Source organism: Ascaphus truei, chromosome 5 (genome assembly GCF_040206685.1).
Source record: "Ascaphus truei isolate aAscTru1 chromosome 5, aAscTru1.hap1, whole genome shotgun sequence".
Lineage (NCBI taxonomy): Eukaryota > Metazoa > Chordata > Amphibia > Anura > Ascaphidae > Ascaphus > Ascaphus truei.
In genome coordinates this window covers 134,127,980-134,155,495 of record NC_134487.1, presented here as the reverse complement: position 1 = coordinate 134,155,495, position 27,516 = coordinate 134,127,980, and the positions used below count along the sequence as shown (strand labels likewise).

Here is a 27,516-nt window from a genome sequence, read left to right as displayed (position 1 = left end):
TGGCCCTTAGCTTAAATCTCCCTAAAGAATTAGTAAAATTACTCCAACTAAATTTCGACTTTAAATGGAACTCGAACCACATTAAATATCTAGGGGTCCAATTAACAAAAGATTACTCGACTTTATACAACACAAATTTTAAACCCTTTTATGACCAGATAGCTAAGGATCTAACCACTTGGAATCCATACATAATATCCTGGTTTGGGAGAATAACCACCATTAAAATGAATATTCTACCTAGACTCCTCTATCTCTTCCAAACTCTCCCGGTTAAAATTTTTCAGAAAGACCTAAATAATATACAGAAGAAAATTTTGAAGTTTGTCTAGCAAAATAGGCGACCTATAGTTCGTAAAGATATTCTCTATAAATCCAAATCAGAAGGAGGCTTAACTCTCCCGAACTTACAAAACTACTATAGATCCACACAGCTAGGGCAACTCATTAGCTGGCATTCGAACCCAACTGAGAGGAGGTGGGTTGAGATAGAGGACCTAGTTTGTTCCCCATGTAAAATAAAAAATCTTCTCTGGCTCAACAAAAAGTCTAGACCACCTGAGATCTACAAGAACCCGGTGATATCCTTTGCCTGCAATCTCTGGGACTCCCTCAAAACCAAATTCAGACTAACCAATTCCCCTTCCCTTATGCAACCACTATTCTCGGACCCCTCCCTTCCTTTTTACACAGGAAACCCGCACTCCCATACCTGGATTCAAAAAGGACTCACAAGAGTCAAGGATATCCTCACCCAAGGGAAAATCCCCCCATTCGCTTCGCTACAAACAAACCATGATATCCCCTCCTCTGAATTCTTCAGATTTATCCAGGTTAGGCACTATATCCAATCAATGTATAAGCCAAGTCATCCCCATACTTTAACTCTGTTTGAGGACTGGTGTCTACACCAACCCCACACAAAGGGCATTATCTCCGAATATGTCACAGTTTATCCTCTATCAAGAACAACCAAACCCCCGATAAATACATGTTTCCTGGCAAAAGGATCTTAACGTCTGTATAGATCTCGATACCTGGACAGACATCTGGGAAGCTGTTTCTAAAAATTCATCATGCGTTGTAATTAAGGAGAATATTTACAAGTTAATATTCAGATGGTATATGAATCCTGCCAGGCTGCACACTTTTCTCCCAGGCGTTTCCCCTCTGTGCTGGCGCGGTTGTGGTAAAGTGGGAATATACTGCACATATTCTGGTCATGCCCCAAAATCCAACAAACATGGACGGAAGTGTTCACCTTAATACACAAGATACTAAAAGTCTCTGTCCCACACGAACCAATATATATATTACTAGGAAAACCAATGGCAGATACCTCCCAAAAAAAGCTAGAGTAATATCCCAAATTTTAAACGCTACACGGTGTACAATTGCCAAAAACTGGAAACAACCTGCCCCCCCATCCTTAAATCAAATAAACAACAAAATTTGGCATATATTCTATATGGAAAAACTCTCAGCTTATCTGAACGGCTCTATCGCGCAATTCTCTGATATTTGGGCTCCTTGGTTCCGTCATGCAGGTATATCCCCATATATAGACTAGAATACTTTAAACAGAGTGATACATGTGATATTTAAATTGTTGAATACAGTACGACATTGGTACAAATGCTACCTCTTCTACCCCCTCCCCGATCTCCCTCTTCTCCACTGTTTTATTACCAGTTTATTTGTATTACTGTATCCCCCTTTTTTTTGTGTAGTATTTTATGTTTACCTCATTTTGTATGTTTGAAAATGCTCAATAAAAATTTAAGTAATAAAAAAAAAGTAAAAATAATAAACTTTTCTTTTGTTTACTCACCATTAGATGTCCACTCTCCGAAATCCAAGCGACCGGGAAGCACAGGAACCAATCCACAGGTAAGCCATAAAATAAAAAAACCATAACAAATCCACGTCTGTGTCTTCTTTCTTCTTTGGGGTCTTCTGTTGTCTTCTTCCATCTTCTTCCGGCTTCTTCCGTCTTCTTAGGCCACACCCTTCTTCTCTTCTTAGGAGGAGATATGTTCCCTCCTCGGCGACTAGCCTCCCACGTACCAGAAGCCACGGACACTCGCACTAAACTTGTCACTGCCGGGTCCCAAGCATAATTCTACCAGGCAAGGTATGCCAACCTGGTCCACCTCTGGCCCACTTCCAAAATTCTTCCATCTGCAACCCGAGATAAAGAGTCAGCAATTTTATTTAAAACCCCAGGCACATGGCGCGCTCTGAATGATATGTTCAAACGCAAGCATGAGAGGACGAAGCTGCGCAATAGGTTCACGACCAGCTGGGAACATGAACCAAAGATATTCACGGCTTCGACCACCGCCAAGTTGTCAGTCCAGAATATCACCTCTCTGTTTGCGAGCAACTGCCCCCACAGTCGCACCGCGACCAACAATGGAAACAGCTCCAGGAACTTTAAGTTCCTGATGAGCTGCGACTCGTGCTAGTGCACGGGCGAGCGCTCTGCGCTCCACGCACCGTTGAAGTAAGCCCCATAACCTACTGAGCCCGATGCATCTGTGAACAGCTGTAGTTCGGCGTTCCACGATGGACGCCCGCGCCATAAGGTCCACCCATTGTACTTCCGCAGGAGGTCCAACCAGTCCTCTAAATCTTTCTGGATCTCGGCAGTGACCAAGATGAAGTGGTTAGGATGCATGATCCCTGCTGTGGATGCCAGGCCTCTGCAAAAAAACTACCCCACCGGCATGATCTGCGCCACGAAAAACAGATGGCCCAACAATGATTCGAACAGATGCAGCAAGTCTTTCCTCAGGCCCCTGAACTCCTGCATGAGCTCCACCAAGGCTGCCAGCTTGTCCGGCGGGACCCTGAACTCCATCCTTGCTGAATCAATTTCAATCCCGAGTAAGCTGACCATTGTTGGCCTCACTGTTTTCTCCTCAGCCAGCAGGACCCCAAACTCATGCGCCATGGCCAAAAATTTAAACAGCCATGTTGTGCACAGCTCTGACCCTGCTGCACCTACGAACAAGAAATCATCTGGGTAATGCATGCACCCTGGGGCCTGTACCCTGCAACGCACCACCCATTCAAGAACAGGGCTAAACGTTTCAAAGTAGAAGCATGATATCGCGCAGCCCATACAGTAGGCAGGCACAAATCAACAAAGTACTGTCCGTCAAGCATGCAACCCAGCAAGTGAAAGCACACAGGGTGCACTGGCAGCAGTCAGAAAGTGGACTCAGTGTCCGCTTTCACCAGCAATGCGCCCCTACCCATCCTACATACTAGCACTGCCGCCTGATCAAAGCTTGCATAACTAACTGAGCACAACTCGTGATCGATACCATCGTTCACTGATGTGCCCTCGGGGTAGGAAAGTTGGTGCTGGATTAGCCTGAACAACCCCAGGTCTTTTTTAAAATCACCCCCAGAGGCGAGATCCTCAAGTTACGGAGAGTGGGTGGGCCAATGGACCAGCCATCCTTCCTAACTCCACCTCCTTACCCACTTTCTCTCTTGCCACTTCACTTTAAACCCTAGACAATTTCAAATTCCGTTCTAACCCATGATCCTGCTTGTTGTACAAACGGGATCCTGAACCCCTCAGATAACCCGGCGAGGAGCAGCTGGGCAGCTTCCCTATTTGTGTAGCTTTCCAGCCATGGACTAAGCCTTTGGATGATTATTGGTGATGGTGCCTTCCTGTCCAGCCATCCGCCAAGTCCTCCGGGAACCGCGTACTCTGCTCTTAAAGCATTTCGCCTGAGGACGCGCCCCTCCGCAAGTGGTACATTGATGCTTGAAACGACAATTAGTGCATGAGTACCGGTCTTCGTTGAAGGCTCAGCACACCCCTTCCCAGCTATCACCCTGCCTGCCCATGCTTGCGGCCGGGCGCCCTCCCCCCGTCCCTTGAAAGGGCGCTGGCTTGTCCAATATGCCAATCCAATCAATCCAGATGTCCACCTCTTTCATGTCCCATGCTAGTTTACCCTTGTGAAATGCCATTTTCTGCCTACATTTTACATCTTACAACCACCAACCCATATCGCTGTGCCTCTGGTGTGCATCCCCAATCATGTCCTCATATTTAATAAGGGCCGAATATAGGTGGGGGGACATCTCCCTGATTACTCCCGCCATGATTCTGAATGCCTGGCCCTAATTAGCGAACATGCGTGGGTAGAGACGTCTCTCGGCGTCGTCTTTTCTAGCTACCCCTTTATTGGATGATCGCACCAGCGCTTCCCAGTAATCTGGCAGCAGGCATAGGATCTCTATAAAGTCCCCAGCCCAAATAATTTCCCTCTCCTCCTTCGTCAAATGTATGCCTAACCCGTTGGCAATACACAAGTGCGCATCCGCAAAGCCCACAACCGAGATCGCCTCTGCTCCCACCGATGCTGTGCCAAAGACCCTGGCTGTGTTGATAATCACTGGGTCGGGCCAGATGGAGCCGCCGCTGCTCCCATGACCCCGGTCGTGGATGAAGGATTAAGAGACACGGGGTCGGGCCGGATAGAGCCACTACCGCACAATTACCCCAGCCATGGTTGAAGGATTAAGAGATACCAGGGTCAGGCGGTGGCTGCCGGGCGGGGATGAGATTGTTTGAGGGAGTGCTGATGACTGCCTGGCCTGCTGTCTCCTCTGTTGCTGCTGCCCCACCACTGCTAGGACCGTTTTGCACTACCGGCCTTATCCCGACCAGGGAGGGGACACCTATGGTTGCACTATGCGCCCCCCACCCCGCACTGCTGTGACTCCCAACGCTGCCCCTGCTTCCCCTTTTCCTGCGTGTGGCTCCTGAAAACTGCCTGGTGCATCGTGCTGCCGTACACTACGCGGCCGTGCCCCTTTCCCACTGGGAATGGCCTTACAGCCTGACGCCTGCTCAGCGCGCGATGCTGCGGGGATGCCACTGCCTTATCTGCTGCCGCGCACTGGCCTGCTTGAAAACAATGCGCGCCGCCGCCGGTCCAACCACCTCTCGTCATGGTTTACAGCCTCGGCTTGCAGAATGCTAAATTGCTCAGTTGTCGATGCTATGCTGCTGTTGGAGGATGGTCCCTGAACTGTGTATGCCTATGCCCTGGACTATCTAACTATGCTGCGATGCGCACTTGCGAAGACTGGTCCAAATGTAGCGCTTAGCTAGAGCAACTATGCGGGCCACCACAGCTGCCACGGATCCAAAAGACTGAAAACAAAGATCACAGCATCTGGCAGGCAGCCCTGTGTGTCTCCTCCCCTGGTCAGTGAGGGGAAGGCCAGTCCCCCCCCCCCCCGGTCATGAGACCCCGGTCATGAAACACCACTGTCTGTTCTAAATGTTTTTGTTAATGCTACAAATTGTGATTTTCTACATTTCTAAATCTGTGGGTTGTCATGGTAACTTTAGACTGTTCTAGGCTGTGGGCGGAATTCCATTTTAACCTCCAAGGAACTCAATATTTTTCCAAAAAACCATTTCCTTTCGGAACATAGCATCTGATTCAAATTTTAAAAAACAGAAGGCCATGTCATTAAGTGAAGTGTTTCTATAGTATTTAGTGATTTAGGGTTGCAGTAGTCCAGCTTATGTTTTATAATAGTGTAAGATTACAAATGTAATGTTTTAAAAGTATGTGTTTGGTCTGAGGAAGGGACTGCTTGTCCTGAAATGTTACTATTGTTAGCTCTGATGCATCAATACATTTGAAATCATTTGATTCCACTACAATTTGTGTGCCTCTTCCTTTCTCCTATCTTGCTAAAAGTATATGTTCCTCAGTTTGGCAGCGGTGCAAAGGTTGTGTCTGTTTTTGTTGGAACTGTTTTCCCGATACAACGCTTCCATGCTGCCTGCTTTTTATTGGCCAAACATCACGACGGAGGCGGTATATATATATATATATATATATATATATATATCATTACCACATTTCCTTTAAGCCCCCAGATGAATCGTTAACAGTGAAACGTGCGTCGGGGCAGTCCTCCTGTTCATGGCCTCTCCTGCAACCTCTCCTACACAAGCACTTTTACTGGATTCGCAGTGAACGGATGCTATCTTCCAGGAGCTGATTTTGTCCTTAATTGCTTCTCAATACCGGCTACGTTTCTGATAGCCAATTGTATGCAAACTTGCAAATCTACATACTTGCATGATACGGGACTTTGCTTCGTTCAGTCAAATCTGAGAATCTGAGAAATGTTCATTTGACTTTGCAGTAGTAGGGACATTATTCATATCCAGCTGACTTTATCTGTTTATATGTGTCAATGCATTTGTATATTATGTGCATTTGGGTACTTGCTCTATTTCTTATATTGCTGTTCAGGTGAGGGATTTCTTGTTTCAGTTACCTTTCAGTTACTATATTGACCTGCCGGTCTGGGTGGTATGAGGATAATTACTGCCTCACCTCACCCTGTTTCTTTAGAGAGTGACCACTATTAGAGTATTACTTATGTTACCCGGACATTACCTTTTATCAATTGTGCTCTGCAGTAGGAGGTTTACTTACAGTATTTGGTTCTGAGGGACTGTTTTACTACTGTATGTTTTTAGTGATGTTGTGTAATTAATAAATGTATAATTCTTTTGTACAACAGAGTGCTTCTCGTGTGATACTTTCTTTGTTGTACATACATACTGTATCTCTATCTATTAAGGGTATCAAATATTTTTTAAAGATCCTTTTGCTCTGTTTCCTGAGAAGGATTCATATGTGCATTTAATGGTTGTATAGATCTATTTTTACTAGACCTTAGAAGGGATTTTAGTGAGTGTTCCTTGGATCAGTGAGATAAAATATAAATGATCAAATATACAATAACCTTACCGCTCAGCCTTAATATTAAGTGTGTGAATGTTTGTGACCAATATATCAGGTAATCATTTGGAGGTGCATAAAGGGAGAAAATACCAAATTATATATTCAATAATTATCACTGAAGGGGTCACATTAATCCCTAATGATTGTACTCATATTAAATAAGGAAAAGTCAGGGAGGACAAGACTCTTGGATGGCAGGACTCCAGGATATAAAGACACTGATATTATAGTTGCAAGTGACATATAGTGAGACTCCAGTAACTTCAGAATGATCCGTATGATTAGTAGAAAAATAATAATAATAACATTTTATTAACATGTAAATAACAATGAGTGAACAACTGTATACAGTGAAAATCTAAAATTATGACGCCTTAGAATATATATATGTCTCACATAATAGATATTATATACGTATCACTGTAGTGTATATGTTAAAGACAGTCTATCTCGTGTATGTATCATCGTAGTATAGCCGTATTCATACAGTATGAGCTCCTTTGTAAAATGAGTCAAGGTACTGTAGGACAAAGTCTTATGAAGAGGCCAAATCAATGGTGTGGAAGTAGTTCCCACCTTTGGAACAATATCAATCTAGGTCTATATAAGTATTAATGTATCATAGGCCACATAAAAAGGTAAACAGATAACATATTAAATTAAGTATTTTACTTTGCTGGTATAGAGAAATCCACCATTAGAATATAGCATTTTAAAAGAAAAGTTATTATCTCTTTTTCTTTACGTACAAGGGCAATTAGCGTAATTTCCAGAAAGCTGTCTATATACGCCCAGAAGACTATCAAAGGTCCCTCATAGCACTAATGTTATTGGTAGTTAAAAATGAGTGATACTGAGTGAATGTTAGATACAGAATAAGTGTAGAAGTTTAAAAGTACCATATTAAAAAAACAGACATTTTGTTTTCCCGCCAGGGATAATTATTTGTTTTAAGAATATAAAGGTTGGATATACTAAACAACTAATTGCATTACACTGATACAGTATGCAGGTGAAACACACATTTGTACGGAGATGCTGGCAATGAAAGGTCTCTCTGTTTGCACATTGGAGGAGTCTGCTGTCTTTATAGGCAGGGACAGGTTTTGGGAATGAAGGCCCATTATATAAAGATTTTGCCTTCTAATGTCCAATTTTTTTTTAGATTTTCTGCCTCCTTCCCAGCACAAATGGAGTGGAATTAAAAAACTGTTTTATGGGTTGTACAGAACTTTAATGGAGAATTTGACATCTCCTTGCCACTCCATTTCTGAAGTCCAAAAATCAGTACAAGCATACCCCGGTTTAAGAACACTCACTTTAAGTACACTCGCGAGTAAGGACATATCGCCCAATAGGCAAACGGCAGCTCGCGCATGCGCCTGTCAGCACGTCCCAAACAGCAATACCGACTCCCTACCTGTACTGAAGCTGTGCGCAAGCGGGGAGACTATAGAGCCTGTACATATGTGTTATTTACATCAATTAAGCACGTATATAACGATTGCAGTACAGCACATGCATCGATAAGTGGGGGAAAAGGTAGTGCTTCACTTTAAGTACATTTTCGCTTTACATGCATGCTCCGGTCCCATTGCGTACGTTAATGCGGGGTATGCCTGTATTTGTCTAATGCAAAGTTAACTAAATGTGACATATTTTATAACTGATAACCATTCTTTCCTTCTTTCTCCATCTACTTATTAATCTACAGTACTTGGTAAAGATTATTAAATTAGGTTGTACTATTTCCTGCACTCCAGGTGGAGACTATCTTGATGTTCCCAGTGATAACTTTGGTTTTGCAGACTCACATATTTTGCTGGACTCTCTGTGTGCTGCACCTATTTTGCGCTTCAAGAAGAGGATCTAGTGAAAGTGTCTGACAATGTTTGGGCTACAAGTCCTTCTGACAGGTCTGATTTCTTCTGCGGAACCTGCTCACATTACGCTCACAAGATAAATATATCACAAGGTAAATAAATCAAAAAGCTTCAGTTAATGGAACTTTCTGTTCTTTATTTAGGACATCATTTGCTTCATGGTCAATGAGAATTAACAACAGAAAGGTTTGCCCCAATTATCTCAGCCCCACATTCTCAACAGATATCAAGGGTCAGTGCTTTGCTGGGAATGGCTGGATATTGTCGACAGTGGGTTCCCAATTTTTCTGGTGTACTCTGGTACAGGCCCATGGAGATAAACAGCGCCCTATAACCAGGGCCGTCTTAACAGCATTACACGCCCTCGGGCAAAGCAGTGCTCTGGGCCCTGCCAACTCTCCGCTACAAGTCGTAATTTTTCTCCTTCTACCGAGTTAGCGGGAGTTTTGAATGTTGAGGCGGGTGATCGGAAAATTAGTGTTAAATTCTGGTCTGTGCATAGATTAGCATGGGGCCCCTATGCTCATGGGGCTCCCGGGCAACTGCACAGCGTGCCCATGCTTTAAGACGGCACTGCCTGTTACATAGTTTAGAACCCGCTTAGATCCAGTTGCTCGTGGATTCACTTCTTCTTTACGAGAGGTAGCATCGATTATAATTTTGGCACACAAGGCTTCGGGCCTTCAACTCTTCAAGCCAGGGCATTATTGGCCAGTAATGCCCTGTTCTGAGGGGATAATTAATTAACTAAAATGAAATCTCTACACCTCCCCACTCAAATCCATAATGCATATAATTAGCTTTGTGAATACGTGTGAACCTCAGAGAAAATAATACCTGTTTTAGGTAACATGATGTGTTAGAGTCATGACAACTGATTTAGAAGAGCTTTCTGGATACAGTATGTGGCTATTTCTTTTATGACCAAGTTAAGCGTACAAAACATTTTTGGATAATCTCAGCTACTGTATATTCCCAAGTGTAGTAAAATAAATACAGGCAGTAATTCCATAAATGCAATTCTTTGTTTATTTATTAAGACGTGATACAAGGGAAAGTGAAATCATAAAGTGTAATTTAGAAATATAGAACAATAAATGGAAGAAGAACAAGATCCATTGAATGATAAAAACAGAAGTGGAAAGTTTAATGATAAGAACGCATCACTGTTGTTTGTCCTGCAGAGGTGAGAAACTGAGGTGCCTGAAAACAAAGTAAAATATATTAAATGTTGAGCATTTGTTTCTTTAATATATTATAAAAAAGCAATTCAAGAATATTGTTTTGCATAAAACACTTTTTTTTTTGCCTGAACATGTTTATTGAACGGAACACAATATAAATAATATATATATATAAATAAATAAATGGGCCCATCTAGTCACTGATTGGGAAATTAATTGATTTTGGGTAGCTCAGTAGTAATGTAAATGCCTTTGAAGCAAGTGAACAGAACGCCGTTACAATCCCAATGTCAGCTGTGATCTTTAGTAAATCGCTATATCATCCTTGACACAAAATTACATTGTAAGATGGGCAAGGAAGGGGCTTTTGTGCCTGAAATACTCAGCACTGTGTACACTGTAAGTGTTTTTAATGGAGCAAAAAGTATTACTGACCACAAGCAAGATATGCAAAAAATGAATAAATAAGAATACTTCCTGTGTAACATTATCTTTGTTCACTGACATGGTAATGTTTAAGGCTTTTCCATTAGTACAGTATCTTCATTCATGATTAAGGTGTAAAAATATGTCCAGTCTATTTTTCTAGTACAGCTCAACCCCCTTATAGCCCTGTGCTTGGAGTCCAAAGAATCACATCGTGCTACAAGCGGATCGCGTTAGAAATAATGTACAATTGTATGCATTGTACAATAAAGTATTTAAGATACCAATAATCGTGCTGTAAAGTATTCATAAATACAAAAATTGGGAGCCACGCTTGCATCACGTTGTAAGTGGATTCGCGTTGTATCGGATCGTGTTATAACGGGGTTGAGCTGTATTATGACAAAAAAGCACAAGAGCAGGGGTGAGAGTTGTTTAATTGGAAGGTGTGTGGCTGTATAGAATATTAATGTAATGGTGCCTAGCACTGTTTATTTTGTTTTGGTTTTTTTTTGCATCAAGATCTCAATGTCTGAATCACTATTTTTAGGTAAAGTCTCCTGCTGTGTCATTAAATGGATGAGTTATATATTTTATGCTGATTAATTGGTCAGACATACTGGATCTCTATTCCTTCCCCCACATACATACCGTACTCAATAGTGAGCCAAGTTAAGTTAACATTGCCAAGATATTTAACAGTCAATATGCACAATGCACAAGAGTGGATTTTTTTATTTTAGAAAATGCATTATGGAGGAGGGGGGGGGGGTGTAGGGAGTTTTGATACTGTTTAAAATGTGAGTCAAAATGGTAATCTTTAACATTTGTGCTGACACACTTGGGTAGATTACTGTGCAACAATCCATGACACTTATACGTGCATTCCGCTGTGTTTTTCAAATAACATTTAAAACCCACTTAACAGCATGATATAATTCTGCTGGCTTCCTGTAGCTTGCGTGCAGTAAACCATCTCACACTTTGTCACAATATCAGTAATAGTAAGTCTTACTATTGTACATCTGTACATATTATATATGCCATTACTGTCTCCCATTGTAGTACAGTATGTACTATATTATAATGTCCAAACTGAGAATTAAAAAAAATATTGTTGGTGAACTGCAAAACTGTACATTTATAAATTATAATCCTCATCTGTAATTTACATGTCTATTTTTTTTAAATGAATCTAAGTCCTTTTAAATTCAGCAGATATTGAGATCTTAATTACTATACCAATCTCTACATTAGTAATAAACAAGTTAAACAGCCATGGGATTTAAGGTTAAACTAAAAACACTAGTTTAATCTGCATAATGTATGTTCAATTAATTGCCCGATCTTTACTGCCTATCATATGAAATAATGTTCACCAGACCAACTCACATATTTAAAGTCCTTTTCAATATTGAACTGTATTAAAATTATATGGAAAGTCAAAGTAGATCACATCTGCTGAAGTTTATTTACTATGATTACTTGCTCTAATTAAATAAAGTGAAACTATTATACTATTGATTCTATTCTCTAAAAGGTTTTCTTGATCTACATTTTTTACCTATATAATTTGTAAATAAGACAACCTGCCTATTCTTAGTTCCCAGTTTTCATGTGACTGAGGTGGATGGGCCTTATTTTGAAATCTTTTACAATTAGCTGAATTCCAAAAATGCAGAGTTGCAAAATAATTTAAAAGAGCTGTACATTTACCTGTATTTAGCCAAGGAGTCCACCTTTTGCAGCACCAGACCCTTTACCAGAACCACCACCACCGAGACCACCAGTAATGCCACTGACAGCACCAGTAAGGCCACCAAGACCACCAGTAAGGCCACCGACAGCACCAGTAAGGCCACTGACAGCACCACCAAGACCACCAGTAAGGCCGCCAACAACACCACCAAGACCACCAGTAAGGCCACCAAGACCACCAGTAAGGCCACCGACAGCACCAGTAAGGCCACTGACAGCACCACCAAGACCACCAGTAAGGCCGCCGACAACACCACCAAGACCACCAGTAAGGCCACCAAGACCACCAGTAAGGCCACCGACAGCACCAGTAAGGCCACCGACAGCTCCACCAAGACCACCAGCAATGCCACTGACAGCACCACCAAGAAGACCAGTAACACCACCAAGTGTGCCACCAAGGACTCCAGAAACCAGCCCGGTTACGACATTAAGAACACCACCCTATAAGGTATAAAAAAAATTGAATGCATTAATATATGTTTCATAATTAAGTGATGCAAGTTCACAATGACAGAAAAGTCTCTCGCTCATATTGTTTAGCTTTGGGCTGAAGTGCTTACTTGTTGAGAGAATATTTTAGATGATAAAACTTATGTTAATAGGTACAATATTATGCCTTAAGGTTCTCCATTTATAATTTTTTCTTTTGTCTCTTTAGTTACTTTTGGGGAATACAATATAGGAACTTTAGTTATTCAATGCTCGCCCACTATCCTTGCATAGTGCAGCTACTGTAGCACAAGCCTCATGATTAGATACATTGCTTGTACTTATTAAAGGGACCTGTGTGCTAAGGATTGCAACTGTAATTTTAATAGTAAAATCGGTGCATCAGAATATGTGCTTATATTCCCCCATATGCTAAACTTTTTATCTCAATGTGCACCCGAAGAATCAAAAATGTTTGTAGTCAAGTATATTGGGAAGTGCATGATTCACAGATGTAAAAGGCATGTACTTCAAAGAACCTGTATCTGGGACCTGCATCAAAATCAGCATGGCTGTTACATTATACATGTTAAAAATGTTTGTTATTTTCACAGAATGTGTATTATAAATAATATTACATTGATCATTTATTTTCACTAATACCAGTTATAAATAAAATATATACCATTTTGTTTTAATTTAAATTGTGTTAATCAGGTATTCATCATGATACAAAGTTTCATTTAAAACAATAAACTATGCATCATATGTTCTTCATACACACACTGCCATAGTTTATGAAGGTTTGTACTACTTGTACTTTATAAAACTAACATTTTGCCACACTAAACATTTTCAAATATGATCTTAGTACTGTACATGGTCTCAACATCTCTTGTGAAATGGCAGTAGGAACCAAATATTTAATTACGTCCTTTAAGTCATCTATCTATATTAGATATGGCATTGTACTGGCTTTTGCAGGAAATGCCTTTAAAATATATGATTCAGAGTTGCAGTACAGTGTTAACAATTTAACATGTTCCCTATTTTTTCCTTTTTAAAATTACTATTTTTCTTGATTCAGTCTTGTAATTACTGCCATTAATGTTAAATCTATATTTCTCCTTCAGTTTCTTTGCTTGATGTTTTACAGTGCAGCACAGAAAAATAAAATCCCAGATCACTGCCCCTGAGTCTGAAGGACAAACCAAGAATAATAATTAAGTTTATTTAATTTTCACATAGCCCGTAAGATGTATACAGTATTTATATTGACACTTACAGGACCTACAGTCTACACCATCCTTCTTCAAATATTACTAAGTCATAGACTTTAAAATATAGATTAAATGAATGACCTTTACTGTATTTTGCAAAGCAGGAAAACAGCCTATAATCAATAATGATTTTATTACAGCAGGCAAAGTAAACATATTTTTTCTCATGTAATTTCTTGATAGACTATAGTCTACCAATTTACATTTTTAAACCGTTTGCCAATAGTTAATAATATCTGACAAATGTATGATATATGCATTATTTATGTTTGTGTACACAGATTCCTGTAAAGTTTTGACCAGTGGCTGTAATAAATAAAGCTTACGGTATACAGTATTTATCATTAGTGATCACTTTTAGACAGATTTGGAGTTCAGACTTACAGGGCCTCATGCAGAGAGCATCGTTATTTGAAAACTCGCCATTTTTTGTTCAATTTCGCGCAGAAAACGGCAGAAAATGTCGAGTTCCGAAAAACGCGCCATTTTGTTTTTTCAATTGCTAAAACTCGCCTCGCGGCTGGCGAGAACCTACATCTCGCCATTTTTAAAACTCTCCGAATGCAGAGAGGTGCGAACGGCATATAGCGGCTGTTCGCGCCAAAAAAAGGCGCGATTCTCGCATTTTTGCCGCGCCAGGAAAAGATGGCAAGATGGCGCTCGCCGCCTATAGTAAAGGGGAAAAAAAGGCGCAAATTTGTTTTTACACGTTTCTGAAGCGCGCATCTCGCCAATTTAAACTCGCCACACGCATCCATGTTAAACATAGCAGAATTCGCACTTTTCTGCATATGGAGAATAAAACTCTCCAAAAAAGCTACTTTTTATGAAATTCGCCAATTTTAAAATTCTATGCTCTCTGCATGAGGCCCACAGTATCTATAAGGCAGAGGTGAGTAAAAAGCTTTATCTACATTGTTAAGCATGTGCAAAAAAGAAGACGAACATAAGGATTAATTACCAAAAGATCGTTCTGTGACTCAATAATTTTTCCAAGATCCATATTAACCTCCTTTAGAATGCCATTCTGGAAAAGAAAAATAGTGCATAATACCATACACAATTATTTTCTAATGAAATGAATAATATCTGTCTGGCAGCATGGTTTGGCATTGTCTTTTTTTACTTATGACTAAAGATATTTGGTTTTCAGGTAAGTGCTTGCTAACTGTTGTAAATTGCTTAGTAATTAAAAATGTGTAATTGCCATCAAATGAAAAATCCACATACTGTAGATAAATTAATTCCAGGTCATTATGATTGTATATCAAATATAATACAGTTTTATTCCTTAAATATTAACAAATGGAATATGATTGGTAATTGAGAAAGAAACACAAATAAATTTGAAGAGATGTGATGTTGCTTGGTTTCCTACTGAGGTACAGTATGGGTAATTTTGGTTGTAGATAAGGTCGTAGAAAGGGGTGTTACACAGATCTGTGGCTTCTAAGCCTCAGGTAGTTGAATGAGAGAAGAAACCGTATGCATAGAGAAATCACAGATTATAGAAAATGCACTTCTAAAGCTAATTTAAGTTAATAACAACAGAAGAGTGAAATATATAACAAAAATAAAGGGATAAGAGTATATGAAAAATGGATGGTAGTAAGGCACGTTCAATTGTTTTTTGTAGTGTTGCAAAAAAAAATATGGTTTTCAAGCAATGATACATGTATAGTCATGTGATGTATATATATATATATATATATATATATATATATATATATATTTATATATATATACACACAGAAAGAAAGATAAAATATATATATATATATATATATATATATATATATATATATATATATATATATATATATATAGTATTTAGATATTTGAGTGGTCAAATTGTTGGTGTGTTTTTTGTATTCTTATAATACCTTTTTTTGCAACTATGTTTACAATTTTATCATATCTTAAAACTCACGTATCCATTGTTTACTCACTAATCTAAAGTATGTTCTTATAAACACTCTAACCAATCTTCTCAAATTTACTCCCCACATGTCGATAAGATGTTAGGGACTCCTTTTTCCCATTGTTACATTTATGGCTTGATGTACTTTACCATCTGTATTATTATATACCCTGTATTCTAATTGTAGTGTAATGTTAAGCATTGGGAATATGCTAAAATATGTGGGGCACCCGGTGTGGAGTGTGTTTGCGGGGTCTCTTCCCTGTAGCCCTACCTGTGGGGGTGTTTAGTGACAGAGCTGGAGGGAGCCCACCTGGGTTGTTTTGACATGGGAGTTGGGCACCACAGAAAGTAGGGCCCGGCTTCCACGATTGCCTCCAGTGTGGGCGTCCTTCCTCACTACTACCGCACCTTCTCCACAGGTGAGAGGTCCCGGGGGAGAGCACTGGGCCTCGGTAGGCCTGGGGCCAGGTACAGTCACACCAATGGCATCGATATAAAGCTGACACTGCCTGAGTACCTAGGTTGGCACTATAAAAATGCAAATATACATACATATTTGGCACTATTAGGCCTTATTGCTGTTCAGTGGCCTATAGTACATGAAATATAAGTAAACAAAAACATTGTACTTTGTTGAATATTAGTAAAATAATCAGATACACAGATACATATATAAAAAAAAGAGGTTGATTTACCAGGGCATCCACTATTTTATTCACAAATATATCTAATTTGCCCGCTGGTCTTAACATTTTGTGAAGATCATCAATTTTAGAATGCTGGAAAAGGAAAAGGAAATGAAAGTAATTATGTCTCAGTCACTGGTGAATTATGATATTTTGGTGAAAAACACATACTGTACTTTATCTACATTTTGAATTCCAAATAATCAGTGATACATATTTTAAATTACAGTAAATGTACTACATTTTGAGTAAAGGGTTCATCAGCACACAACAACAAACTGTATATTTTAACTGCAATAAGGGAAAGTACTCAAATGTTCATAATGGATGTTTTGCTATTCCTACAGCCCAAATACCTACCTGCTAAGGGTTTACACCAAATAATGTGCTTTAAACAAAATAGAAAGAAACTTTTACTATTAGTGGCCCACAACCAATCTATTTAACCTACAGTAACTCAAAAAATGTATGTGGATTAGAAAATTAAATATATGCTGAAAAAAAAATATATATAAGTACAAACAATACATTCTAAAAGTACAATATAAAGTGAAATGTGGGTCATGGTCAAAGTGTAACAATATGTTGTAGTCCACCTGTTTCCTAGAGCAATGGCTGCGAAGAAGCAGCCTGTTAGAGTTTCTTTCATTGAGACAGTTTTCTAATTTCTAAACCACTTTGAATGTAGCAATTAGGATCTATGGCATAGATTTACTAAGCTCTGAGAAAAGGAAAAATGCCTTAATACCAAAAATATACATTATTTTTCTGAGCAATTCATGCATTGTTTATCACATACAGTAAAATACATGTTTCCTAATGCAATATTTAAGAGTTACATTTAATGGAAATTGGTTAATGTCAAATTACTCACTAACATGCCATTCCCTAAACCTTGATACCTGGAAATATTGGACAACTGCAAAAAATAATTTGTAATAATTTCTGACACTTACCCCAGGTTGGCATTATGCCTATCTTACCAATGTTAATAATGGTCACTACATACATAATCAAGGTAACAATGGCCAATTTAGAATATGTGATACAAATGTAATATGTTTACAGTGTATAACATATTTATATATTAATCCTTTGGTAGAACAAGTGGCCAGCTAGTCACCTCCCATCTCATTGGAAGGGGCCTGACTGCTCTAATGATCACAAAAGTCGCAACTTTATTCCGGTTGGGAACAAATTGCGTTTGGTCGGTCAGGCCACCCTGAACCATCGTGCCAGGGACAGCTCTCCCCTCTCTGGTGGCAGCTCTTCTCCCACCCTCCCCGAAGCACCAACCTCCAATGCCTTGTGGCCAAGTTTATCTCTCACTCTCAACAACAATGCATATAATTGAGGTTTTATATTGCTCTGTGTGTCGTTAAGTAGCACGAGCGTTTCAACCGATGCAAAGATAATGCCATGTACAGCATTAGCCAGAATTTAATGATAATCAATTTATGAACACAGATTTCAGTTACAGTAATAATGTGCATTTTTGTCTATCAGGAGCAAAATTGTCACTTATTTCACAAAGTTTAGGAAATCTTGTCCTACTGTATGTATCGGGATATGTAAATTAAAAAAATGTTTGCACAATTAATCCATCATCCATTGCACCTTCCTATTGGCTTGTGGGTTTAAATGCAACAGGCTTCAGGTAATTATTTTACAGCTATGTATCTCTGTACCAGAGGGTACCCGATGATGAAATTAGCTAGTTTCAGCTCCCGGGAGACGGTTCGAAACATATTGTTAACAAATAAGTGAAGGAGAGTAAGAGGTAAGGAGGAAAGGAGGGGATGACGGGAGGAGGGGATCTGCTGCTCAAACTCTCCATAAACAGCAAGGTGATGGTTATGAGGTAAACATTTCCTTGATTCATTGACGCTGAGACACAAAGTTTAAATTATTGTTTGCACCAGAAGAAATGGTAGCATCAGCATGCAAAACATTTATACAGATTATTAATGAACCCCTCCAATACCTAATTTTTCACGCATTTATCAACAACATTGATTTCAAAGTATTAATGTCTTTTATAAATGTAAGGCTAGCAACAAAATTATAAAAACATTAAGACAATTCCTTAATTGACAGGTTTATTTAAATAAATAGTGACTATGTTAATTGGTGTGGGTGTATATAAGAAAAAGAGGGAGAATACTGTACTATCTTGCATGTCTTCATTTGCAAAGTAAATCTGCATATTGACAGAATTGCACGGCAATCAAAAAGCGCATCATAAAATGCCATTTTTTGCATACCTGTAGAAACACCTATCTTGCACTTTAATAAATAAGCCACAGAATATGCCAATATGCCTTAGTGAATCTAGCTCTTTGTGCTTGAATTCAGAAACTATTCACAGTTAGAAGTGGCTGGATTTTTTTGGCGGATTTGGATCCGCAGCGGATCAGCTGGTTTCTTTGGTCCTCAGATTTCCACAGATCAATCTCAAAAGGGTGATTTTTTTAACATTATGATTACCAATACACTTTGCGGATTCTGGAACAGGTGGACGGATTTGCAGAATCCAATCTTTGGATTCAGTAAAACCATTAGCAGATTCTTAAGAATCGGCCAACGAATTGCTGAATTCACGGATTGGATTCTGCAAATCTGTCAACGGATTGAGGGTTTTAGATGAATCCGTGCGGAATAAAACAAACCAAATCCGTCCGCGGATTTTACACCGCTACATGGATTGGTTTGGTTGGGGGGGAAATGTGGTAATATCCGGGAAATGGATTTGTGTGGATTTGCCAATCTCTGTTCGCAGTACAGTATGATGCAAAACCAAAACTACAAGGATGAGAAAGTGGTGCGGATGGTTATAATGAGATCATGTTATTTTCTTAGCCGTGCTCCCCAAAGCAATAAAACAAAAGATGAAGCCATGAACACCAATAAAAGGTGCAAAAAAAGTGAGTGCAAAAGAAGCACCTTCATCAGGGTTTCCCTCTTTTGTATTATATGCAATTACTAGGTCCTTTGCCTCTAGCACCCAATTCCTTTGTATCTTTATTTTTTGTCCTCATATATTTGGGGCATCCTTATTTGCATAGGCCCTGATATTATTGTGTTTAGCTGTCCTCCAAAGCAATAAGACATCACAAGTAATAAACCTTACAAATGCCCCTGTCTTGGGAAGATGTAAAACCTAAGTAGCCCAAATGGTGTTACCTAAATATCATTAGAGCCAGCACTTTAGGGCCTTTACGACATTCATTGAACTTTATGCAATTATGGTTACTTTTCTAGGGGACAACCTCGTTCACTGCTTCCATTCCCATCACAGGGGGCTGCTTGTGTAGCATGATCGCTACCCAAAGTCGACCATGTGGTCATGAACCTGAAGAACTGATAGTCCTCTCACAGGGAAAGGGTTAACTTGTTGCAAAGATGTATAACTTTTTTTCTTACCTCTACTGCATTAAAGAAAATGTTGATGTCTATGCCAATGTTCTAAGAAAGGAAAATAAGAAATGAATTGGTCATTATTATTAAACATTTATTAAAGATTTTTTTTTTTTTAAGCATTGGAACAAGGAGTTTTCCAGAACTAAACATATAATGTATTTATATCTTTTAGCTCCAGTGACTTCCTATTGGTTTAGTTACCAACTGGTTGGTGGAATGGCCAACCAATAAGAAGCTTCAAATGATGACATTATGGCTTCCTATTAGTGCATAAACCACACGACATTTGGCAGCCATAGTGAACTCTCTAGAGGGGAAGAGAAGACCCTGAACCCAGGTTGTACCCGAATCTGAATACAGAGCAGTTCCAATGCGGTTATTAAAAAAGTACCTGTAGGTCACATTCCGGCTTTAATATAAATAATTGTTCCTACACAGACAGAATGCTTATTTATTTATGTATTATATATTCCCCTTAAACATTCCGCCTGTTTTATGTTACATTTTATACAAAGGATTGTACTACCAGTATCACACACAGGATTAATGCGTGTTAAAGACCATGATCATTGTGAACCCAGACCGATAGAACTCCACTGCTAACATTTAAAAAAATATGACCTAAGATAAAGATAAGTAGTGAGAGAGCAGAGCACTGCCAAAATGATGAAGAGGGCTTTGATGCAAAAAAATAAATTTATTTATTAGGCATAATAGCCAAAAAAGAGCAGACACACTAGATTAAAAAACTCTGACGCGTTTCCCGCCGTGGAGGCGCTTTATCAAAGAGTACTACTGCTCCATGGGAGTCGGGTTATATAATGGTCAGAGGCTAATGCACGCCCACAATGAGGTCAGCGTTAAATGGTATAAGCTGAAGAGTATGAGTAATCAAATGAATCCTCCGCCCTGTAAAATCTACCCCCAGGAGAGCGTCCAAAGCCTCTGAGCATCACCAAGTCCAATGGAGCTTAACAATAAACAACAATTAACAGATTAACCAATCATCAAAGTGGAAGACTAATATCCCAACCAAACAATACTATATAACATGTAGTCAAGGAAAAATAAGTATATCTAATGACAAATAAAGTCTATAGATAGGTGTATACAATAGTGTGATATATGTATATGTGAAAAATTTATAATATTATCCCTTAATGTATAAATGTGGTCTAATATAAATGTGATATAGTATGTGAAAAGATAAAGAATAATAAGTGTGTATAAATGTGTAAATAACCAATAAGTGTGTGATAAAATTAATATTAGTCTTACCAATAAATGTGTAAAAATGAATACAGTAAAAATAATAATAAGAAAACAATATGATAAAAAACCCCAATTAAAATATAATGTATTATTTGATGGTCACCAATGTATATAATGAAGTGAAAATTTCATGTCTTGAATTAATATAAGTGTTAGGTATAAGAAAAATAATCTGAAATATAAATACGATAATAATGAATATATGATTTATGTATATATAATAAATATATGTATAGTATTTAAACAGATGTTTAAATCAAAAAATCACATGAATACAAATGAAAATCATAATATAGAGACAATTCATAAGTGTAAATTACAAATTCAAAGAATGTAGAAGGATATGGCTATAATTTAGTCATATAAACAAAATATCCAGATATAATAATAATTTAAACATAAACATAATAATAGAAACATATCTTCAAAGAAGTATACAAAATATAAAGAATAGATATCTTATTTCATAAATAAACCATTGAAAAAGGTTAAACAGAAATAATAGAATGGGAACTGTAACACAAATATATAATTTATAAAAAATGCTTCAATTGGTCATTATTATTAAACATTTATTAAAGATTTTTTTTTTTTTAAGCATTGGAACAAGGAGTTTTCCAGAACTAAACATATAATGTATTTATATCTTTTAGCTCCAGTGACTTCCTATTGGTTTAGTTACCAACTGGTTGGTGGAATGGCCAACCAATAAGAAGCTTCAAATGATGACATTATGGCTTCCTATTAGTGCATAAACCACACGACATTTGGCAGCCATAGTGAACTCTCTAGAGGGGAAGAGAAGACCCTGAACCCAGGTTGTACCCGAATCTGAATACAGAGCAGTTCCAATGCGGTTATTAAAAAAGTACCTGTAGGTCACATTCCGGCTTTAATATAAATAATTGTTCCTACACAGACAGAATGCTTATTTATTTATGTATTATATATTCCCCTTAAACATTCCGCCTGTTTTATGTTACATTTTATACAAAGGATTGTACTACCAGTATCACACACAGGATTAATGCGTGTTAAAGACCATGATCATTGTGAACCCAGACCGATAGAACTCCACTGCTAACATTTAAAAAAATATGACCTAAGATAAAGATAAACATTTAAATGAACATTTTGTGATGTTACTCAAAACAGTATAATATATCATTTGATGAAAAGAAATTAACAAAAATGGAAGGCTACAATAAGTAATGTTTTTTTCACCAGAAAGGGAAATATTAACCAATGCAGACAAAGTAATGGATTTATAGGGCTGTGTCCATCTCACCACAAAATGTGGCATGGGATGGGAGTGCAGATGATCTAAAAAGTCTATAGCCCATTTAATAAGTAACATGTTTCTCTGATTGCATTACATGGAGACAAATCTCCCCTACTTATTCAGGGCAGTACATTTTTAAGTATCTTTAGAAATGGTTGTCAGTAGTAATCATGTCTCCTATCACTGGCAGTGTCAGCATTAAACATAGTTAAAAAAATATATATTATTCTAACCAAATATTGCTCTTACCATTTTATGCAGAAAATCTTGTTTCGAACATTTCATATCTTCTGTCAACAGTTTCTAAAATATAAAAGTAGTTACTTTAAGAATGACAGCAACTAGCCCATTACTTGAAGAAGGTATTGGTGCATACATTAGTATTGCTTTCTGTGATGTTTACAAATGTTTCAGTGATGAAAGCTGCATTGCCTCCTATCTGATATACAGTACAGTACAGATACAGTATACTCAGTATATACAAAATAGATATATTGTTAAAGGAAAACACAATGATCTCTAAGGTGAATTCCTTTACCAAGACTGAGGTTTTCTTTGTCTTGTAGAGGCACTACAAATTACCAGCCTATTTTTCAGAGTCTGTACTACAGTATAAGTAATTAGTCAGTTCAGAGGTTATCAGTCCAGCAAATGTACACCAATTACTTCACTGCTTCTCTAGTTGGTAATCTGGAAACATGCTATTCCCTATAGCCACAAAGGGTGAACTGCGCTCTAATAATCGTGATTAGTGTTATAATGTGATATTAATGTGATATTAATATAATAAAAACCTGTTACTTAATTGGTGAGGATATGCTGCTATATTCAAGGAATGGCTCCACAGACCAGAGCTAGAAATACAAAGACAAAAGAAACAGCGCAAAAAACCTCATAGTGTAGTATATAAAAATTATATTGTGGTAAAACAGGTGAGTATTGCACGTACATTAAATTCAATAGTTACTAGCAGTACATGTTTTGGACATGTTACCAGTCAGCAACAGATGGTGGGTAAAGATCACCGGATGGCTCCCCTTCTCCTCTCCCGTTTCGTTCAGGATGCCGTGATGCAGGGCAGCAGCCCCTCAGCATGAATACAGCAGTCCGGTGGAATACAGCTGTCTCTCCACGTGTAAACCGTGGCTGTTTGCGGTAGAAGCAGGCTCTCAGTCACTAGCTTCAGGCGTGCGTCTGCACGTGTGGCGTCTGCTTGCAGCGCGCTTCAGATGACGTCATCAAGCGGCGCCGATCACTCTGCAGTCTCAGCCAGCCACGGAAGTTAGATGGCATAGATTGCAGTAACGGAGATGGGGCTAGGTGACAGAAATAGGGTACTGGCACACTGCAGGTAGTATCAGAATGCGCCCTCTTATCCAACGCGTTTCGTACTTCAAAGGTACTTCGTCAGGGATATCGGAGGTCTAGAATGGGGCGCTTCTTATACCAAAACCCTCTCCTGTGATTGGCTGTTTATTTTGAGTCCAGCCTCTCAAACAAATGAGGGAAATTTAAAAAGATAGGACCCCTAATACATATAACTTTATTGAGAATAGGGGAATCCAATCGATAAATAACTAAAAGTATAAAGAAACAAATATTAATAACCATATCAATGTTAAACAACTCTAAACTAGCATGAATTGAAAGACAGTAGATATAAGATACGGATATATATGAAAAAGACAGGTTGACACTTTCACAGAGATAAACTATTATTGCAGAACTAAAACATTATTAAATAACCTAATTCCTTATTAGTTGTAAAACTTTAAAACCAATAAAAGTATTTTGTACATTTTAAATAATTGAAAATTAGTTTAAAATATTTATTTTAAATTTTTATAAAAAGATTCATAATTTAGTATAAAGACCAGACATCAATTTCTTCGTTTAGTCCTAACGGGGACAGTGTTTGTAATTTGTAGATCCAAACACTCTCTTGTTTATCCGATATCCCTGACGAAGTACCTTTGAAGTACGAAACGCGTTGGATAAGAGGGCGCATTCTGATACTACCTGCAGTGTGCCAGTACCCTATTTCTGTCACCTAGCCCCATCTCCGTTACTGCAATCTATGCCATCTAACTTCCGTGGCTGGCTGAGACTGCAGAGTGATCGGCGCCGCTTGATGACGTCATCTGAAGCGCGCTGCAAGCAGACGCCACACGTGCAGACGCACGCCTGAAGCTAGTGACTGAGAGCCTGCTTCTACCGCAAACAGCCACGGTTTACACGTGGAGAGACAGCTGTATTCCACCGGACTGCTGTATTCATGCTGAGGGGCTGCTGCCCTGCATCACGGCATCCTGAACGAAACGGGAGAGGAGAAGGGGAGCCATCCGGTGATCTTTACCCACCATCTGTTGCTGACTGGTAACATGTCCAAAACATGTACTGCTAGTAACTATTGAATTTAATGTACGTGCAATACTCACCTGTTTTACCACAATATAATTTTTATATACTACACTATGAGGTTTTTTGCGCTGTTTCTTTTGTCTTTGTATTCCCTATAGCCCAATGTAATCCAGCGTGGTCAATTTGTAAATAATCTGGCTGCACTGGCTAGCTAATATATTTTTATTTAAAACAATCAGAATCTTTCAAATGAAATATAATGAACAGTAAACATAATTTTGAAAAAGGGAACCAATTTGTCATTCATGGTAGTGAATATACAGTAATAATTACAGAAATCCCAGGTAGGGGAGATTACACCTTAAATATTTTAACCTCTATATTAAGAAATGCTGGGTACAGATCATCAATACTTTGGCTCTTTTTAACCTTGTTTATAGATATAACCTCTTGAGTTTTAGAAGGGCCAGACAAATGTTATTCCTTTATGCCTTTGGCACTCGAGTGGATAAGGAAATAGATGAACCAAAAATGCTTTACCAGAAGTAGGCAGAGATCTTCCACAATACACCTGTCCATATAATATTTTTCAGCATCAGAGCAGCGAGTGCAACCCTGCAGAAAAAAAAGAACAACCAGTATATTTTATGTATATGTGTGTGTGTGTGTGTGTGTGTGTGTGTGTGTGTGTGTGTGTGTGTGTGTGTGTGTGTGTGTGTGTGTGTGTGTGTGTGTGTGTGTGTGTGTGTGTGTGTGTGTGTGTGTGTGTGTGTGTGTGTGTGTGTATAACATATATTATGCATGGAACAGCAAGTGAAAAAAGAATAATCAAAGTCCCACGCATTTCTTCATGTGCAATATTCGGTATTGCAAAGGTTTACTTTGTCGTTTTACTCAGAGAATGAGAATTTGTACACATTCTGTATATTTTATAGATGCTTAAAATAATAAATTGACAGTGATAGTGAAGCTTTACCTTTCTTTTCTCCAATCTGAACAAAATAAAAAACATAAGGCGTCCATGGAAGAATCCTTCAGCTTCCTAAAAAAATGAAAACAAAACAAATCATTAAGATTAGAAATAAAAACAAGGGAGAAGACAGTTAAAGGTGCATTCAGAGTTCTCAGTAGCAAATTCCAGCAACAGTTTAAATAGTGTAAAATTGGGTGATTGACACAAATGGGCTGATTTACAGTTTAGTTTAGTTACCAGAAAATCGCAATGGCGTAGAGTAAATTATGCTGCATCACCGCTCAACCTGAAATAAGACCCTTAAACATAGATTGTAAGCTCTACGGGCCAGGGAGTGTATCTGCAAACATCTCTCTTTAAAGCGCTATGTAAAACTAGCAGCGCTATACAAGAACAAAGAATTATTATTATTATTAGTTAGAGTTAGATGCACCAGAGTCACAAACAACTGGTGTTGAATTATTTTCATGAGGTCTTAGATTAGTGTCAATGTCTACGTGTTATTTTTACGTTGAGCAATCAGACGTAAAAGAATGTGCATAGTGTGCATAGTAATTACATCTGCAAAATGTCAACTTAACTTAGCTTTTGGGGGACTGACTGCATTGTGCAATAACTAAGCCTAGTAGTGATCACTGGAGGGATAGCTACTGTATCTTAATGTTTGTTTTAGGCTCTAGAGCAGACTGAAAACACTCCAACATGTCCATGATGCTGATGTGAGGTGTTAGGCTGTGCCTCTGAAGTACCTTATCATCGGGCATGCTAAATACATTCACTTTAGCCCCATCAATTATTTCCCTTCTTCTCCAGGGCCTTGGTCTACTCTCAAGAAAAGCATCAGCATCAATAGTGTCTTACATAAATAGAGCCGCAATTGCAGCCACGGCTCTGGAAGAAATATGTTGCAAATTGTGGGTGAACTTTGGGGGGAGGTTGCTTCCTTATTCGATAGATTCTTTGCTTCCTGTTAGAAAAGCTCTCGATTACATGAGAATAATTTACGTTAAAAAGAGATACAGTATAGGATTTACGTTTGAGCATTATTGCAGGAATACAGTAAAATACATAATGGAAGATACTTGTTGTTCTTTACCGTAAGTTTCCGTTGACCCCTAATGGCATTGGCATCAGTAGAGACTGCAGATAAAAAAGATAAAGAAAACATGACCCTATTGAACTACTTTATATTGTTCATGCATTCGCTTAAAACTGTATTTTTTGCATTTAAAATTATTTTCATACATTTCCTTCTTTGTATTGTTACATCTTTTTCACAACAATACTGGACTGTAGTCCTCATTCTCTATTAAATGAAAAGGCAAAATGTAAATGTTACTAGATATTTTGGAAGAAAAGGCAAATTAAACAACATACACACATCTATAATCACATCCCTTATCCTTACTATTACAATTTTACCCTCATACAAAAACACAAAAGTTTACAAAATCAAATGATTTTTTTAATCACAACTCGAGTACATAGTAATAATGGATCTTACCAAAGCAGCTGCTGAGACCCACGAGCAGGAAGGCAAGTGCGATCTTCATGGCTGAGATTATTGGTTACAACCTTAATACCCAATTAAAGCTGCTGAGATGATAGATCTCTACATTCAAAGCACTCAATTTATACTGTAAGAAAGCTACTTGGGGGTATTGACTCCGCCTTCTTTATTTTGTGATTGGCATAAGATAGAGCATAGTAATCACTGGAGCCTGTTATGTGTAAATGACATTCAGAAATGGTCAATACGGATCACTCTTTCATCATTGAGCAAATGTGTTTTTCCCTGTATTGGATGCCAGCTATTTGCTTTAATC

The 27,516-nt window shown here is 38.4% G+C and overlaps 1 protein-coding gene across 1 annotated transcript; it reads right to left on the bottom strand.

Moving 5' to 3' along the window:
• Positions 1–9,707: 9,707 nt before the first annotated feature.
• On the bottom strand, positions 9,708–27,288 carry LOC142494450 (uncharacterized). The gene is made up of 10 exons (XM_075598968.1): positions 27,195–27,288; positions 26,787–26,830; positions 25,694–25,759; positions 25,258–25,332; positions 22,606–22,659; positions 19,806–19,847; positions 16,392–16,475; positions 14,734–14,799; positions 12,019–12,504; positions 9,708–9,895 (listed from the first exon to the last, which is right to left on the bottom strand). The coding sequence occupies exons 1-9, from the start codon at positions 27,241–27,243 to the stop codon at positions 12,025–12,027; spliced, it is 960 nt and encodes a 319-aa protein (XP_075455083.1). The 5' UTR covers positions 27,244–27,288; the 3' UTR covers positions 9,708–9,895; positions 12,019–12,024.
• Positions 27,289–27,516: the final 228 nt, after the last annotated feature.

Coding starts and splice junctions, on each gene's coding strand:
- LOC142494450 (XM_075598968.1), bottom strand. CDS start 27,243: ATGAAGATCGCACTTGCCTTCCTGCTCGTGGGTCTCAGCAGCTGCTTT. Junction 16,476..19,805: donor TTTTCTTTAATGCAGTAGAG/GTAAGAAAAAAA, acceptor TTCCTTTTCCAG/CATTCTAAAATTGATGATCT. Junction 14,800..16,391: donor ATAAAATAGTGGATGCCCTG/GTAAATCAACCT, acceptor TTTCTTTTCCAG/AATGGCATTCTAAAGGAGGT.